This window comes from Schistocerca americana, chromosome 9, assembly GCF_021461395.2.
Source record: "Schistocerca americana isolate TAMUIC-IGC-003095 chromosome 9, iqSchAmer2.1, whole genome shotgun sequence".
Lineage (NCBI taxonomy): Eukaryota > Metazoa > Arthropoda > Insecta > Orthoptera > Acrididae > Schistocerca > Schistocerca americana.
The window spans coordinates 105,774,094-105,793,794 of NC_060127.1; the positions used below are offsets into that span (position 1 = coordinate 105,774,094).

Here is a 19,701-nt window from a genome sequence, read left to right on the forward strand (position 1 = left end):
CCAGCAGACACAGTGACAAGCACATAACTACACAATCTCATCTGCCATCTTTGATGCGATGTTGGCGAATGTACTGTTTGGCCATATTTACACCTAACACCACTATGTGAGGTATCGCATATAAATGGCATAGCCATGAAATTTGATCAACTTTCAAATGATCAATTTCATCTACCAGAAAGTCAAGTTTCAACTACGAGAATTATCACAAGCTGCCGTTATTAAAATAAAATATGACAGTGAGCTTCAGTGGACTACTCTTTGATTAAACACGACAATCCATTTAAAACCCTGAAGAATGTGCTTCTTGTTCACAATGGATCAAGTGGAAGGATTCACACAAAAGGATGAATTAAGGAAGTCGTTCAACAGTCAAGAGATCAAACGGCAATATAGGGGGCTTTCAGTCTTTAGTAGGTGGCAGAAGCCATTAGCGTTACTGTTTACTTTGGTTTTGTATGAAATAGTATACAGAGACATGGCAGAATTCTTGACATTGAAGAAAGAGGGTCTTAGGCTGGTTAGCCTGATCAGGAAGTCATGGAATAAACTGAAAGATCTGATCTGATGTGTCTCTCTCTTCACGAAGGAATTCTTTGCAATGTGCATGTCATTATCTAAAGGTAGAAGGAGTGGTCAGCAAGTTGTGAGTTACTCCACGTGGAGTTTGAAAAAGTTGTAGTGATTAAATTACGCATTTGAAAATAACAGAAGAAAAAGAAGATACAGGAAAAGTTTAAAGAGCTTAAAAAATGGAAATATCTTGTGGTTGCTGGTCATAATAAGTCTGATAAACAAATTAAATATACCTCCCCAAACTAGAATTTAGTAGCTGCTTGGCACTTGGATGTGATCATTCATCCATGGACAGGACTGGTTCAATGCACTGTTTCACCTTGTTGAAAGATATAGAGTGTAAGAAGTTGCTGCTTCTGGCTATCTAATCAAAATTAATGAAAGATACGTGGGCTAATGTGAATTTTGTCTGGGAGGAAGAGAGAGAGGTGCAATAATTTAATTGAGGAAGTTGACCACTCTTTGTCCTGTTGTGCTATTAGGCAATCTGATACATTTGGATGCCATACAAACAATTTACATGCGTGGAGTTCACTAACAGTGATTCACAAAGCAGAAAGTCATTTTTATAATATGCTTTACCTTTTTTGTGAGAGAGAGAGTTCTATACATACCGGTACATGAGTGTAGATGTCACATGAAGTTACAAGACACTAAACACACAGTTGTTACATATGTCAAGTTCAAAAAAGCATATGATTATGTATGGGCAGACACGGTTTTATGTACTAGAGGACTTTCATACAGAACTGATCCAACAAGTCTTGAGCAACAAAACATCAAAAGTTATGCTTTTGGAAGAAGTTGATGAACTGTTCTAAATCAAAATTGAGGTTAGGTAAGTGGATTAATTATCACCACTACTGTCCAATTTTAGCTAAAGGAAAGGTGATTAGGAAACACTGAAATGAAACTGAAGGTATAAATAATAACTACTGGCAGATCTCAAATAAAAACTCATAGAAAAGCAAGAAAGGAAAATTCTCAGGAAAATATTATGACTGAAACTGAATCACAGAAGATCTATAAGGGGAGGGGGAATCAGATATACCATCAGATCAGGGTGTAGTGATGACAGATACCAGTCAAATATGTAGAAAATTTTGAACTTAACCTTACTGATGAAAAAAAGAAATCATTCACAATAGAATGAAATTTAGAATCGCAATTCATAAATACAAATTAACTGAGCAGCTTACCTTACAACATTTGGGGAGACAGAAGAATATAAAAATGAATACAGTGAATGAATGGAAAGAGACTGGGAAAAAGAAGAAAAACAATTCTAAATAAATTCAAACACACTCTTTAGCTGGGCACAATAAATATAAACAAAATTACTGTAACAACTTTATCTGCAACCAAGTAGGGATATCAGAAGATTCAAGGTTCAAATTATCACATACTGGCAAAGAACACTGGGCATGAGCAAACAGGTGCCATGCAATATCAAAAAGAAGTTTCAAAAATGCAGAATCCACCAATATGAAAAACAGCTACACAGTGTTTATATGAACATATTTTTAAATATATGACACCAGTTAGTGACCACAGGACATGTTTTTGTGAGGAGTTCTCAAGATAACGTACACAGTACTGTGGGATACCGACAATACACCTGCTTCTTAGTAATAAGATGACACACTAATTCACACAATGCGACAAAAGAAAGTGTCAAGAGTTAAAAAAAAAAAAAAAAAAAAAAAAAAAAAAAATCTGAAGAATTTCTGAACTACAGGTAACCAATGAAAACTAGACCAGAGACTTTGACAAAAAATGATTATTGGGAACAATGCTACAAATATTGTCTCTTGAGCATTTTTGTATGAACTTATACTAGAGAATGCGTGAGGGACTTCCTACAAGTGCTCCACAAGCATACGTATTCTCTGAGAAAGAAAGATATTATAAGTGACTAGAATTATTGCTAAAACTTCATATTAGTTTACTTAAAAAAATCATCCATATAAATATGATTATCTCTTGCTTTGCATACTGTTTCCTTCATCAATCTAAAGCTTTTTTTAAATTAAAGTCATATTTTTTAAAATAACTAACAGAACCAAATTACTACTCAACAAGCAGTTAATAAATGAGCTATGTCTCTGAGATTGTAGTGCTATATCAATTTAAAAATATTAAGCCTTTTGACTGCAGAACTATATTACACTTTGAAAAGCTATCCCTAGTTGATGAGCTAACATCAGATGCATTTTTATGGTACAGAATTACCTAGTGCTCAGAGGGGTGTTATATTGTAAGAATTAATAATACATTGTAGCATTTGGTGTCAATATGTGGAATAATATAGCTTAAAAACTGAACAATACTTCAAGTAAAGTGAATATAAAAATTGTACTTATGTAATATCGTAGAGAGACAGTCTTTTATATGAATAACATGGAGTTTTTTGTAACTAATAGTACAATGTCTTTAGATGTTCAAAACTCAGGTACACAAAACTGATTCATACATGACTATGGTAACAATTAGTTTAAAAAATGAGCTTTGTGCAATAACATACTTAAAAAGTTAAATGATTCTTAAGGTATGTAAATTTCTGTAGCTGCCTTCAAATTACAACCATCTTGTATATGTGCTTGTACTAAAGAGCAATATCCATTCAGCAGCACCACTGTTTTTGAAAACTTGCCACATAGCTGGAATTAATTATTAACATCAGTAACAGCGGCGAGATGATTCTGGGTACTTGTCTTTCAGTTCTATCTTGAACTGCCGGAACAGCATCCTATTTCGTTCCTGTTCAATGTCCTTGCTGGTGTGGAATGAATTGGCTGTTTTCAAACCTCTATGTACAAGGAATCCATTATTCAGGACAGAAAATTTGTAGCCTGCAACATGCAACTCGCACACCTGGAAAAGAAAAAGAAGACTAACACCGATTAGTCATCGCAGAAACTATTCTCTTAATATTGTGATAAGGTTATCAGAGCTTAATAGTTACATAATCACTGAGTCTGTAAGGGCCATGTACTCTTATATGAATATTTCTGTTTGATATTATTTGTAGTGTGTTGAGTCCAGCTGGCTATCAGTGGACGGTACCTGACAGCAAGTAAATAATATCTGGTTGCTGAAAAACAAAGTAAAGTACATTGTTGACCAACAATAGTGGGCTATGGAAAAGCTGCACACATTCATAGCACTTCATTGTAAGCTGTATTGTACTCAAGGAGGAAAGCAGTTTTAGCATGATTTGATTATCCAAATAGTTGTTGTTGTTGTGGTCTTCAGTCCTGAGACTGGTTTGATGCAGCTCTCCATGCTACTCTATCCTGTGCAAGCTTTTTCATCTCCCAGTACCTACTGCAACCTACATCCTTCTGAATCTGCTTAGTGTATTCATCTCTTGGTCTCCCTCTACGATTTTTACCCTCCACGCTGCCCTCCAATACTAAATTTGTGATCCCCTGATGCCTCAGAACATGTCCTACCAACCGATCCCTTCTTCTGGTCAAGTTGTGCCACAAACTTCTCTTCTCCCCAATCCTATTCAATACTTCCTCATTAGTTATGTGATTTATCCATCTAATCTTCAGCATTCTTCTGTAGCACCACATTTCGAAAGCTTCTATTCTCTTCTTCTCCAAACTATTTATCGTCCATGTTTCACTTCCATACATGGCTACACTCCATACGAATACTTTCAGAAATGACTTCCTGACACTTAAATCAATACTGGATGTTAACAAATTTCTCTTCTTCAGAAACGCTTTCCTTGCTATTGCCAGCCTACATTTTATATCCTCTCTACTTCGACCATCATCAGTTATTTTGCTCCCCAAATAGCAAAACTCCTTTACTACTTTAAGTGCCTCATTTCCTAATGTAATTCCCTCAGCATCACCCGACTTAATTACACTACATTCCATTATACTTGTTTTGCTTTTGTTGATGTTCATCTTATATCCTCCTTTCAAGACACTGTCCATTCCATTCAACTGCTCTTCCAAGTCCTTTGCTGTCTCTGACAGAATTACAATGTCATCGGCGAACCTCAAAGTTTTTATTTCTTCTCCATGAATTTTAATACCTACTCCGAATTTTTCTTTTGTTTCCTTTACTGCTTGCTCAATATACAGATTGAACAACATCGGGGAGAGGCTACAACCCTGTCTTACTCCCTTCCCAACCACTGCTTCCCTTTCATGTCCCTCGACTCTTATAACTGCCATTTGGTTTCTGTACAAATTGTAAATAGCCTTTCGCTCCCTGTATTTTACCCCTGCCACCTTTAGAATTTGAAAGAGAGTATTCCAGTCAACATTGTCAAAAGCTTTCTCTAAGTCTACAAATGCTAGAAACGTAGGTTTGCCTTTCCTTAATCTTTCTTCTAAGATAAGTCGTAAGGTCAGTATTGCCTCACGTGTTCCAGTGTTTCTACGGAATCCAAACTGATCTTCCCCGAGGTTGGCTTCTATTAGTTTTTCCATTCGTCTGTAAAGAATTCGTGTTAGTATTTTGCAGCTGTGACTTATTAAACTGATAGTTCGGTAATTTTCACACCTGTCAACACCTGCTTTCTTTGGGATTGGAATTATTATATTCTTCTTAAAGTCTGAGGGTATTTCGCCTGTTTCATACATCTTGCTCACCAGATGGTAGAGTTTTGTCAGGACTGGCTCTCCCAAGGCCGTCAGTAGTTCCAATGGAATGTTGTCTACTCCGGGGGCCTTGTTTCGACTCAGGTCTTTCAGTGTTCTGTCAAACTCTTCACGCAGTATCACATCTCCCATTTCATCTTCATCTACATCCTCTTCCATTTCCATAATATTGTCCTCAAGTACATCGCCCTTGTATAGACCCTCTATGTACTCCTTCCACCTTTCTGCTTTCCCTTCTTTGCTTAGAACTGGGTTTCCATCGGAGCTCTTGATATTCATACAAGTCGTTCTCTTATCTCCAAAGGTCTCTTTAATTTTCCTGTAGGCAGTATCTATCTTACCCCTAGTGAGATAGGCCTCTACATCCTTACATTTGTCCTCTAGCCATCCCTGCTTAGCCATTTTGCACTTCCTGTCGATCTCATTTTTGAGACTTTGTATTCCTTTTTGCCTGCTTCATTTACTGCATTTTTATATTTTCTCCTTTCATCAATTAAATTCAATATTTCTTCTGTTACCCAAGGATTTCTACTAGCCCTCGTCTTTTTACCTACTTGATCCTCTGCTGCCTTCGCTACTTCATCCCTCAAAGCTACCCATTCTTCTTCTACTGTATTTCTTTCCCCCATTCCTGTCAATTGTTCCCTTATGCTCTCCATGAAACTCTGTACAACCTCTGGTTCTTTCAGTTTATCCAGGTCCCATCTCCTTAAATTCCCACCTTTTTGCAGTTTCTTCAGTTTTAATCTACAGGTCATAACCAATAGATTGTGGTCAGAGTCCACATCTGCCCCTGGAAATGTCTTACAATTTAAAACCTGGTTCCTAAATCTCTGTCTTACCATTATATAATATATCTGATACCTTTTAGTATCTCCAGGGTTCTTCCATGTATACGACCTTCTTTCATGATTCTTAAACCAAGTGTTAGTTATGATTATGTTGTGCTCTGTGCAAAATTCTACCAGGCGGCTTCCTCTTTCATTTCTTAGCCCCAATCCATATTCACCTACTATGTTTCCTTCTCTCCCTTTTCCTACACTCGAATTCCAGTCACCCATGACTATTAAATTTTCATCTCCCTTCACAATCTGAATAATTTCTTTTATTTCATCATACATTTCTTCAATTTCTTCGTCATCTGCAGAGCTAGTTGGCATATAAACTTGTACTACTGTAGTAGGTGTGGGCTTCGTATCTATCTTGGCCACAATAATGCGTTCACTATGCTGTTTGTAGTAGCTTACCCGCATTCCTATTTTCCTATTCATTATTAAACCTACTCCTGCATTACCCCTATTTGATTTTGTGTTTATAACCCTGTAGTCACCTGACCAGAAGTCTTGTTCCTCCTGCCACCGAACTTCACTAATTCCCAATATATCTAACTTTAATCTATCCATTTCCCTTTTTAAATTTTCCAACCTACCTGCCCGATTAAGGGATCTGACATTCCACGCTCCGATCCATAGAACGCCAGTTTTCTTTCTCCTGATAACGACATCCTCTTGAGTAGTCCCCGCCCGGAGATCCGAATGGGGGAGCATGAAAGAAATGGTTTGCAAAATGAAGTCCCACATCTATGTCTGGAACAGACACACGATCCAGACTTTCAGTGTGAAACATTTTCACAGTCTCTCATGGCTCACAATGTATTATGCTTTACTGTGAATCTTTGCAGGCCACTGAATAACAAACAGATAAATAGGATAATGTTTGTGGTCCTAAGCATCACCGTTTTCACATGAGAACTGTCCATATTGAATACATGGCAGAATAATCTAAGTTTTACGAAGAGCAGTGGGATAGGTGGTGGATGGGGGAACGGGGATGTAGAAATATCACTATATTGTCAGAGTATCAAACTTTCGTAGAAAGATAATGTTGTGTTCATTAGTGGACTACCGTTCATCAGTGTCGAGATGATTTTCTAATGCTTCTAATATCCAATATAAAGTTGTGTTTAACTGTGTGATCTTCTCCACAACTGCACTTGACATTGTTTTCTTTGCAGTAGCCCCATCTTACTGTATTAACCCTAGACCTGGCCATCCTCGTCTCAGTCTGTTCCAGAACTTCCATCTCTTTTCATAACCAGAGTTTCACATACTCTTTTCCAACTAGGAGGAAGATGTCCTTAGCTTTCCACAATTGTTACCTTGCTATTTCATCTGTGGTTGTGTGCACATCTGATGTTCTGAACAGCTCTTTCTGGTTTCAGTCATTGCACATGTAATTCATTTCCATGTCATAGATGAGTTGCTTCCTGCTGCATTTTCTTTCTTTCCTTGTTTGCAGCTATTTCTCTTTGAACATAAGGTGGAGCTATTCCTACCAAGTGATAGAGGCACACAGCTGTAGTAGATCGTTAACAGTCACGAGTTATATCAAACAGGAAAGGCATATTCTGCAGTGAAATAACAAAGTTCTGTTGCAGAATTTCAAACTGTTTTGGCTTGGGTATACCAGTATGAACCAACCTGTTTTCTAATGACACTGTAGCTGGTGGGAACTTTCAATTTGTTGTTCATGCAATGCTTCTTGTATATAAGATATCTGTCCGAAGTGTCCTTCCTAGGAATTATGGAGTATAACGTTGTTCTATAACGAAACCTTTGGCTAGACACTTGGTTTCATAGTGGCTTCCCAGTTTCTCAAATGGAGAGCACATACCTGTGCATTATATGGATTTGATTTAAACTGGTTTGCACTGCAGTATCTAGACAATTGTTCAAGAGCCATTAGTGAACATGTTTTCCACTGATTCAAAGTTGTTGCTCTTTGTGTCAAGCACGAGATCATCAGCAGATGAGAAACTCTTGGGGGGATGCGGGGGCGGGGGGGGGGGGGGGGGGGGGGGTTGGCATAAGTTGGTCATTTGTAAGTATAGTGAACAGGATTGGGGCCAGTACACTTCTTTGAGAGAGATCATTTTTCTCTAAGCTCCACTGGCTGTGTTGTGTCAATGCAGAACCTACAGTACTGAACAAAAATAGTGATGACATCGGAGAATGAATCAGAAGCACCTATCAGCTGATCCTTTCAGACTAGTCTTTTTCAAGGACGCAATTAACAGTCATGTCAGTTAATATACAAGGCATTTCAACAGCTAAAGAAAACTGCTACAAGATCTAGCGCCCCCATTTACAGCAGGGGGTTATGGGAAGAGAGAATGCATGCTACTGTCCATCACAAGAAAGAAAGAAGGAAAGAAAGAAAGGTGGGCATTCAGTGTTTAATGTCATGTCGAAGACAATGTCATAGGAACACAGCACAAGTGAAAGAGGAATAATGAATCACCTTGTACTTTGCAAAGGAACCACCTAGTGATTCAGAGAAACCAGAAGGAAGCTAAACCTGGATGGCCAAATGGGGGTTTGAACGCCAGTCCCCCCAAATGCTTATCCCGTGTGTTGAACCGTTGTCACCTTACTTGGTTCAAGGGAGGAATCAACAGCAACAATGAGGGCATGCTGAAAAGTGTGGCTTGTATATACTGCCCAGTCTATAAACATACCTTGAAGAGTTATTTTGAGCTTGAATCATATGTGCATGTACACTACTTAGCAAGGAGAGTTCTCAACACGGGAAGCTGCCTGCCTTGGTAAGTAATTTGAGCTATGTTTCCTCTTCCAATTTATTCTCTGTATTGAGAATAGCTAGTGGCTCCTGCAGCACTCTCAAGCACAGTTTTTAATGCAATTTTTTCTAGCCTCTTCTGACAAAAGTTTAAAAGCACTGCATGTAACCATATATGACTGATTGTGAAAGAACTTTCCCTACACCTGTGGTAAGACTGTGGTGCCTTGCTGTACACGGGAAACAAGAACACTAGAAGTGTGCAGATCAGCATGCAACAGTCAACTGAGGCAGCTGCTGCAGATCAACGGGCTGGAATTGGTCAGAATGCACAACGAGAATGCATTTCAGTGCGAGTGAAACATGCGACCTCTACTTTTACATGTTTTGCGTCAAGTTTGTTATTAGCTCTTAAATGAAAAATTGTTTACTTATTCCAAAACCACAAGTACCATTTTGTATAGGACCTGTTGAAAAAATATTTCAATATCCCTCTACACTCTCATTAATCTGACTTTTTCAATTATACTTATATCAATTGGTTCTACTAAAAAATTCATCGGTAGAGTAAAAGAAATCTGCCACCAATAATTGTATGTGCAATTGGTATGATAGTATTAACTGTAGTAACCGGTAAGAATTCTATGAACAGTAAAGTGACACCTTTCCTTTTAATTCTATCAGAACTGAAAAAACAATACTGTCAAACTTCATCAAATGAAAAAACTGTGTTTCACATTTTCTATTCTGCTCATCTGTTTAAAGTGTCAGAAATAATTGGTTAAACCAAACAAAATGAAGGACTAGATTTTGTGTATCTCAGTTTCAATGAATTATCTCATATTAAAACTGCTTCATTCAAATCTCTCAGGGCAGTCTTTGAAATTGAAAGAAAAAATGGCTCTGAGCATTATGGGACTTAACATCTATGGTCATCATCCCTGAAATTGAAAGAAATGAATATATGAAACATAGCTATGGTATGTCAGTGAAAGCCCTCCAACCAAGAAGTTTCGAAAGGTAGTATATTCAGTAAGTGTGCAAAATATTCAACGAACATGTAGCAAATAGTCTTATCATATTAACTGACCAACACAATTTAAGATATGGAAAAGAAATAGCTGAATTTTTGCAGGTCATCATTTCATGGTGGAATGTTTTTGAATGTGGAAACTGCCTCCAAAGGTATTAGGCTGAACAGCACACTCCAACAACACGCCACAGACAAAATTTTAGATGAGTGAAAAATGCTCCTCACTGACATCTTGATATTGTTAGAGTACTGGAAAAATTTAAGTCTATATGGTTAGAGTACTGGAAAAATTTAAGTGCTGAGACACGAAAATTACCCCCACAAGCTTATACTACTCTCAGACATACCGCTCAAGGCATACTTCAGCCTGCAGATTATTGCATTAAAGAGCTGAACTGGGACTACTAATTGCCTGGAAAATCTGACTGATGTTCTGCAATCCAGATTTAGTCAATACAGGCAACTTGCAGATGTATACCTGTCCCTTTTTCCCCCTAATGTAAGTCTTTCCGCTCCCGGGATTGGAATGACTCCTTACCCTCTCCCTTAAAACCCACATCCTTTTGTCTTTCCCTCTCCTTCCCTCTTTCCTGATGAAGCAACCATGGGTTGCAAAAGCTTGATATTTGTGTGTGTGTTTGTGTGGTTTTTATTGTGTCTATCTACCAGCGCTTTCCCATGTGGTAAGTCACAGCAAGTTTTTTTAGTATCAATTATTGTCTTACATTGAGATACCCCCTAATCATACTAAAAGAATCATTGTTGAGGATATACCAGATGATACAAACATTTTTGGTCATAATTACTGCAGCTACAGACCCACAGTTAGGTTTTCTGGAGAATTAAAAGTAACACAAATCTCAGTAATGTACTCCCAGCATTGTCTTACTGACAAACACTGCAAGTTAGTATTGTCACTCACTGTTTAAAAGATTAAACTGTGATGATTGCAAACAATTTTTACTTAGGGATGATATGTCGATTCCTCAGTTAAACTGTGTACTTACAAACCTAAGTAGGGGAATTTTGAAATATTCCACTGAAACACCAGTGCTTTTACTAACATATATGATTTTAAGAAATATGTTGATATCTGAAAACGAGAGAATTTTTCTGAGCTTAAGTAATCATCCACAAACCATCACTGAGTATGTTCTTGAACTTATATTGGTAATAGAAAATTGTGAAGGTACAACTGACTGTGATGTGAATGTCTCAGTGTTTCTATATAAAAATATTATTTGGAAATGTGTAAATGTTTTAACTACTGCACATTTAGAAACATTCCAAATATTCTGAACTGTTCATACCCATGAAAATCACACATTTTTTAAAAGACATGGGCAGCTGTTTTTACAAATTTGATTGTTAAATATGATATGTACCAAATAAATCAGACAGCAGTTACCTGCGTTTAAATATTTATATCTGATTTCTGCACATAGAATTGTGTGCATTTTCCCTCTTAACAAACCTCATTCACATATCAACTCAAAATGTGCTAATTTTATGAGCAATGTTGTGTTATGTTTTTCCCCTGTTAAACAACCTCATTCATATATAAACTGAAAACTTACTGATTTTATGAGCCATACAAATCGTTTGGAGTTTGCTGCGATATATTTCAACTGCTGCTTGGCTGTGATGTCATGGTACAGTTGTTTATCCTTGCCTCTAGCTGGTGTTAGTACAACCTAGGTTATCAAATTCTGAGCATTATCAATAAATGGCAGAGTAGCAAACCACCATTGTCGAATAACACTGACTGGAGAAATTCAACCCCAGTAAATACAGAGGTGGTGGATAGTAATAATCGTGCTTGGACCTCAGTCTGCAGTAAAGAGGGCTATGGCCATGAAATGAAAATGTTAAGGTACAACAATGGCACAGTTAGAAGAGCTAGTGCAAAATGCTAACCCCTGCAAATTTAGTAATTCGTCTGTGCCACAATCTGCAATACATGGCAAAGTAGAAGGAATTGACGTTAAGTGTGATTTTAGACGCAAGTGCATCGCTTAATGTTGTTGGGACAGCAGTGTTCAAATCAAAACTGGACAGAGCCAATTTCCTGTAAAAATAATAGTCATACTATCGGAACTGCAGGATGACGATCACGCAGTGTAAGACTCCAGACACGGCTCAATGTCACGCTGGGAAACGTAGCAATTGGAAGCAACTTCTAGTCATTTCAAATCTGGTTGTGGATTGCACTGTAGGGCTTGGGCTTCTGAGGAACAAGGGTGCAATAGTTGATTTTTCTTTGGCCAAGTTCCACCTCATGAGCAACAGCATTCCAGTTTTGGTAAATTTATTCAGTAAATACTGATAGGGAATAAGGACTAAGTGGTTGGATAAAGATACCAATACATTCAAAAGACCACTGCCCAAAACAACAAACATTCTGTCTCCGCTACGGTCGCAGGTTCAAATCCTGCCTCGGGCATGGATGTGTGTCATGTCCTTAGGTTAGTTGTGTTTAATTAGTTCTAAGTTCTAGGCGACTGATGACCTCAGAAGTTAAGTCGCATAGTGCTCAGAGCCATTTGAACCATTTGAGGCATTATGTCTCTACATGAGCAAATTCAATATGAAGTCTCAGAATCCGATGCATTGTCACAAGCACAGATACTGTCATTGTCTCTATTCGATTCAATGAGTGAGGAGATCTACTGCCGATCAAGAAATTAAATGAATGCTCCAGTGGGATATAACTGAACCATCTCCAGAATGACTTAAAGAAGTATGTGACCTAACCAGATTGGTGCACTCTACTGCATCTGCAGAAGCAATTTGAGCAGCAGCTGGCACCGCAATGACACAATGAACTGTTACAAATCAGTTAATTCAAGGACAGATCCAAGACATGCAACCTGCAGGGTGCATGCATTTCACTGGCTCCAAACCACCAGCAGCTGCTACTTCAGTGTTGTCAAGTTAGAGCCCATTGTACGGCTGGGTGGAGGTCTGTCGAGCTTTTTAATGAAAGCTGGCTCTGCCTCAGTGCCAGTGATGGCCACGGGTTGGTAAGGAGAAGGCCAGCTGAGAGGCTGCAACCATCCTGCCTGCATGCTACACATCATCTGGGGTGTGATTTTGTATGACAGCAAGAGCATTCTCCTGGTTATCCCCACACCCTGACTGCAAATTTGCACATAAATTGGATGATTTGACCTGTCGTGCTGCCTTTCATCGACAGCATTCCGGGGGTTGTTTTCCAACAGGATAACACTCACCCACTTACCGCTGCTGTAACCCAACATTCTCTACAGAGTGTTGACATGTTGCATTAGCCTGCTCAATCACCAGATCTGTCTCCAACCGAACACATACGGGACATCATCGAATGACAGCTCCAGCATCATGCGCAAACAGCATTAACTGTCCCTGTATTGACTGATGAAGTGCAACAGGCCTCAAAGCCCGCACCACATACTGTCATCTGGCACCTGTACAACAAAAAATGTCTTCATTTTTGCATACTTGCATGCAACGTTCTGGCAATTACACCAGTTATTAATGTACCAGCATTTCACATTTGCACGGGCCTAACTCGTGTTCACATTAAAACATTACCTTGGAATTTTAATCACTTACATATGTTATGAGAGAATGTATTCACAGAATTCCATTACTCTACAGCAATAATTTTTTTGTGTAGCGATTTTCTTTTATGTAAATGTAAATGTCGTGTGACTAGGGCCTCCCGTCGGGTAGACTGTTTGCCGGGTGCAAGTCTTTCGATTTGACGCTACTTCGGCAACTTGCGTATCAATGGGGATGAAATGATGATGATTAGGACAACACAACACCCAGTCCCTGAGCGGAGAAAATCTCCGACCCAGCCGGGAATTGAACCCGGGCCCTTAGGATTGACATTCTGTCGTACTGACCACTCGGCTACCGGGGCGGACATTTTCTTTTATCAATGTATATTAACGTACTGTACTTCAAGTCCCCCAAACCGCTTTTCACAATTAGTAATTATTGTATCAATTGCCTAACTCAGAGTTATAGGCTTCGCTCAGGTTTTGCCTGGTTTTCCTTGAGCTATGCTCGAGTGGAGAAGAAAATTAATAACACAGGAATAAAAGAGATCCTGTTCTGAGCCACACAATGAAACATAGGAAAAGCACTGTTGGCAATATTCTGTAGTGTTGCATACATTCAGTATCAAGTCATTTAACATGCATGTTCATAAGACCTTACTGTGATGGTCGTTAATCAAAGAGCAATTTTATAACTGTAATTCAATTGTGAGCCTATCCTATAACAAAACAACAATGAAATGACAAACTGTTCTGGTCTTCAACCATTAAATTGCAAGCAAAGAAAGGTAGCAGCAACATTTGCTATTTCAAAGGTATCTCCTCCCATGGAGGGCTGTGTAGCAGGTCAAATTTTCAGTGTGTAAGTTTCGGTCAATAAGAGTTACTAGTGTTGGTGCAGTAGTGATCTTTTGTGTTCCATGGAATTGTTCACACGGCTATTATCACATGTTTGTATGGATCACCATGAAAGGAGAAGATTGCTTGCAAGCATACAGATGTGAAAAAATATTCTGTTTGAGTACCCTACCTTGTCGGTTTTAATTAATTGTGAATATATGATTGAAATGGAATGAATGTCTCACTAGACATACATGGTAAAACTTAAAATTAAAATTATCTTATATGCATTTTAAATTATTGGTGAGAATAACTGGGATTTCAACTCTCATTATCAAGTTGTGGCATGGTGTATTAGTTATCTGTCTCAACCTACACAATCTGATTTCGGTGATCTTCTCCTATTAGTTTCGACAAATTATCCCAATCATTAGCTGCCTAACTGGCACACCTTCAGCATGGTGCAGCTATTCACCAGCCATAAACTTTGACTTTAAAGGAACTATTTTGAAACAATTACATGAAGTGAACTACAATAACCAAATAAACAGAATCCAACCAAAATATTATTAGATTGTAAAATTATACCACCCAAAGATGATATGAGAGGAATTAGGACTTGTATGGAAGCATATGTAACAGATGGAGGTGTATGTGACAGAAAACAGTTGTTTTTACCCTCATTCTATTTGAAAGGAGAGCTGGCAAAGGAAACACCGTGCACCATACGGTGGCTTGCTGAGTATTTAGGGTACAGACACACAACAGTATTTTTCACTTATTTTTCTTGTTTACAAGAGTTTTTTTAAGAGCAGATATAATAGTCTGGCTGTGGAATATATTAATATAATAAGAAAACAACTTATGGATTTAAAAAATAAAAATCATAAAATGGTTTCAGTACCACTTCAGATGAATGGAGTGATGAGCAGGACCATCAGCGTAAAATTAACATTCATCTTTTGTATGACATAATTCATCTGTCACTTCCTGCTTCACCTTTCCTCCTCCTGGGCTTGTACTGTTCAGACAAACGTGTTAATGTAAATGTGTTTGAACAATAATAACTACAAAACTGATTTCCCAAACTGCGCAATACTTTTTTATTTCATAGTAATAATACCCTTTGAATGATACCAAGAGTAGATTTTTTTTTTATTCTCCTCCTGCAAAGATGGGTGACTCATATATTGTATTGGGTGAAGTTTGCTTGGTTGCCATACTGGCTGAGAACGATTGTTTTATCATATGATGAATCAAATCATGCACTTGCTTGGGTGTTGTCACTAGAGGCAGAAGGTGTAGAACATCCAGTAACTTATGCATCAAGACAACTAAATTCTGGAGAAAGAAATTATTCCACGATGGAGAGAGAGAGATTACGCCTTATTTGTGGAATTACATACTTCAAATGTTATCTGTCCAGAAAAAATTTTAGATACTAACAAATCATAAAACATTAAAATTGTTGTTGGGGTTAAAGGACCCTTCTAGTACGTTGATGTGACGGGCAGTATGACTCAGTGAATTTGATTTCGAAGTTACACATACAGCTGGGAAGAAGCACAGACATGCGGATAGCTCAAGTAGGAAAGTCGCTTTATTACATATTTCCAGTAAAGAGCATACAGAATGGAAAGATGTAATGAAAGCGGATGACGAATGTAAGCAGTATTTTAAGGAGACACAGTTATGTATGCAGGATGGATACAGAGAAACCAAATCGGTATTGCAGGTAGTGATACCAGCATAGCAATAGTGTGTTACAAGAAACTCATGATAATATGTTAGCAGGTCATGGAGGTTGCAGATCTACCAATGGAAGCAGTATGTATTGGAGGAGGAATAGGCAGATGGATGTAAACCAGTAGGTGTAGAATTGTATACAGTGTGTGCAGAGAGCAGATTTGTGTCGAACAAGAGAACCATTGCAAAGGTTACCTGAAGCATTAGCACCATTCAAATTTTTGGGGATTGATGTTTTAGGTCCACTCAATAAAACATTCACACAGAATAAGTAAATTCTCACAATCATAGATCATTTTTTAAGACACGTAGAAATGGTCACAATGCCAAACCCATTGGCAGCCACAGTGGCACAAGCACTTGTGAATAACTGGATACTGAAGTTTGGAGTGCCTGAAACAATAGTAACAGACCAGGGAACAAAATTTATGTCAGATCTATTCAAGGAATTGTGTAGGTTACTGAATGTGAAGAAGTTAAGGCTGAGTTCCTTCCATCCACAAGCCAATGGAAGAACTGAAAGAGTTCATAGGAAAATTGGGAAGATGCTTGATTACTATGTTGACTTGCATCACACCAACTGGGATGTCTATTTGAAATATGTTGTCTCTGCCTACATCCCAAAACAGCATACGAATACAGGAGTATCACCATATGAAGTAGTATATGGTCACAGAATGCCATCAACCTCTCAACATATAGAAAACAAAAAAAGGGAAGACTAGAGAGTCTGTTAAGGAATTTTCCAGAGTGATTAGGGAAATATGGAATAGAATATGGAGGGCAAATACACGAGCAATGGAGAAACAGCAAGAAGCAGTGGGCTGTACATCAAGAATACCACAGCATGAGGTCGGTCTGTGGTTGACGCTATCAACTTTGTATATGCTGAAGGGAAGACAAAGAAGTTTTCTGCAAAGTATCAGGAGCCATACCAACTGGTAGAGACCACATCACCAGTAAATGTCATGATTCAATTGCTGATGAGAATGACAACTGTGAATGAAGGGTGGTTGCAATCTTTTGAAGGGAGTCCAGAAGTTATTCCAGAGATAGGAGAAACAGACCGGAAGTGTAAAGTGCAGAGGAAGGTAATCAGAAGGTAAACAAGAGGCGATGAATGAAGTGGTAACAAGGAACCCATGTGGATTACTAGAGGATAGTCACTTAATACTTTTTTTAGGTTAGGTATACATTGAGTGTAATTACTATAAGCAGCTGTGGAGCAGCAATGAATTAAAGGGGGAGGAAAGTGATAGGTATTCCCGTCCGTAGGTGAGATGCAGAGAAGGCGAGATGATCCGATTCATAGCGGGATTACCGCTGTTTATCGGGTTGGAAGTGTTACGGAACTGGCACCTGGAAGGGGGAGTGCTGTTTGCCAAGCAGTAAGATGTAGTGATCATCTGTCATTGCTGGGTGATGCAGGTGGTATTCAACACGTGGGAGATATGTAACGAGGTGGGAAGATTGGAAAACGCATTTGACAAATTCCATCAGGGAACGGAAAGGTAGTGATATCTACATCTACATCTACATTGATACTCCGCAAGCCACCCAACGGTGTGTGGCGGAGGGCACTTTACGTGCCACTGTCATTACCTCCCTTTCCTGTTCCAGTCGCGTATGGTTCGCGGGAAGAACGACTGTCTGAAAGCCTCCGTGCGCGCTCTAATCTCTCTAATTTTACATTCGTGATCTCCTCGGGAGGTATAAGTAGGGGGAAGCAATATATTCGATACCTCATCCAGAAACGCACCCTCTCGAAACCTGGCGAGCAAGCTACACCGCGATGCAGAGCGCCTCTCTTGCAGAGTCTGCCACTTGAGTTTATTAAACATCTCCGTAACGCTATCACGGTTACAAAATAACCCAGTGACGAAACGCGCCGCTCTTCTTTGGATCTTCTCTATCTCCTCCGTCAACCCGACCTGGTACGGATCCCACACTGATGAGCAATACTCAAGTATAGGTCGAACGAGTGTTTTGTAAGCCACCTCCTTTGTTGATGGACTGCATTTTCTAAGCACTCTCCCAATGAATCTCAACCTGGTACCCGCCTTACCAACAATATGCCGAGGTATGTGTGAGAGCACACAGAGCATACGAGATATTAAGGAGTGAGCTGACTCCGGTACTGGGGGCTATTCCACTTACACGAAGGAAGTTGGGTCGGATTGACTCTGGAGACTGGCTTACGGAAACAATATTTGGTTCTGCTGATGGTAAGACATTCAAAGTATGAATGACACAGTAAAGGAGGTTAAACAGTTGAGAAAAGGGAACAAAGCTGTGAGTGATTGGCACACTACACAGATTAGAAGTTTAGAGAAGGACATATTGAATAACACATGACTGCTACAACAACTTTGCTGGAGAAGTAATGTGGTATGTCAGAGCTACAAAAAAGGCAGTTAATAAGAATATCAGCAAACCAAAAACGGAAGTAGAAGTCTTAGATAGCGAAGTAGTAATGACAAAATGGTTGCAGTGTGTAGAAGATAGTGCTTGGGGGACACATGGGAAAGGAACAGAAGTACAGGAGGCTATGCAGCAGCCTGTAAGAGGTCAGCTAGGGGTAAACTCGTTGTCGCCAGAGCAGTATCTAGAGGGTCTAAGGGATGTACAGAAGGAATTACCAACAGAGTTGAGGCTGGTTTTAGAACCTGAGCACAAAAACTTACCTTTTTATTTCAAGATAGCCATAGTTTCAGTGGGAACTGATGGAGCAAAAGTTTACATTTCTGTTTCTATACCAGTAGCAGGGAATCAAGCACATTACGAGTGCTACATAGTTCGTGCACATTTCGTCAAGTGAGGGATACTGAAGAAACGTGTAAGAGTAAAAACTCAGAGACTATTATTAATTGCAAAAGACAAGGGAAGGTACGTGTAAATGGAGAAAACAAAATTACACATATTGCACGGCGGGGAAATCACAGTCTGTCCGCATACGGTAATAAGAGAGGGGCAGCATTCCTGCGCAGTGAAATTGCTGATGGGACAAAAGGAGGTAAGAAAATGCAATAAAGAAGTGATCGAGTCAGAATCATACTTTCAGCAGGTCGAGGCACGGCAGTTATACACTACCTTTGAAAAGAGGGCAGTAGTGGCTAGTTGTTTCGAGCAAGGGAAGCTTACGCCAGCAAAGAAACTAGAATTAAAAAGAAGTGGTTTGTTATCAAATGGAACAAGGTTTGAGATAAGGGGGCCCAGTTTCCATCTGCCAGCCACGATTTCAGAGATAACTTACCCGAATATTTTGCAGCCTCGTTTGTATCGACCAGAGTAGCCCGTGTAAATGCTACCAGCTACAAATCTAACCAGCTTAAATCAAACTCTAGGGACAGAATTAATGCAGTCTATAAACATGATTTTGAACCAGCAGGAGGGAAGAGTCTCCTCGGAAACCTTAGCGCAGCGTGCAAATTTATATCGGGAAAATCAGTACCAGAAAGAGACAACATGACTACTGTCACACCAACACTGCGGTAACACTTGTTCTGCTGAGTGTAGTCCTCGTTTTGGTACGTAGAAGATGAAGCACAAGACAGAGTTCAGACCCAGCTGTCATTCAGATACCTGTGGATCGGATACTCAGAGCATAGAAGCAGCAGAAGGAAGATGAACGCGCAAGGGGATAGTATTAAGGATAATTGATTCATTTTAGTTTGTTTGTAAGTTTGGAATAGAAAGTTTGAAGTTATTGTGCAACAAGCCCAGTAATTAAATAAGTTTCACGGTGTTTGAGTTAAGG

General features: G+C 39.0%; 1 protein-coding gene across 1 annotated transcript in view; it reads right to left on the reverse strand.

Moving 5' to 3' along the window:
• Positions 1-3,133: 3,133 nt before the first annotated feature.
• The window catches only part of LOC124550707 (beta-1,4-glucuronyltransferase 1-like), an 87,832-nt gene continuing 71,264 nt past the window's right edge, over positions 3,134-19,701 (reverse strand). The window contains exon 8 of the mRNA XM_047125429.1: positions 3,134-3,450. Within this exon, the coding sequence (XP_046981385.1) occupies positions 3,256-3,450 (195 nt within the window). The 3' untranslated portion in view covers positions 3,134-3,255. The remainder of the gene's footprint in view (positions 3,451-19,701) is intronic.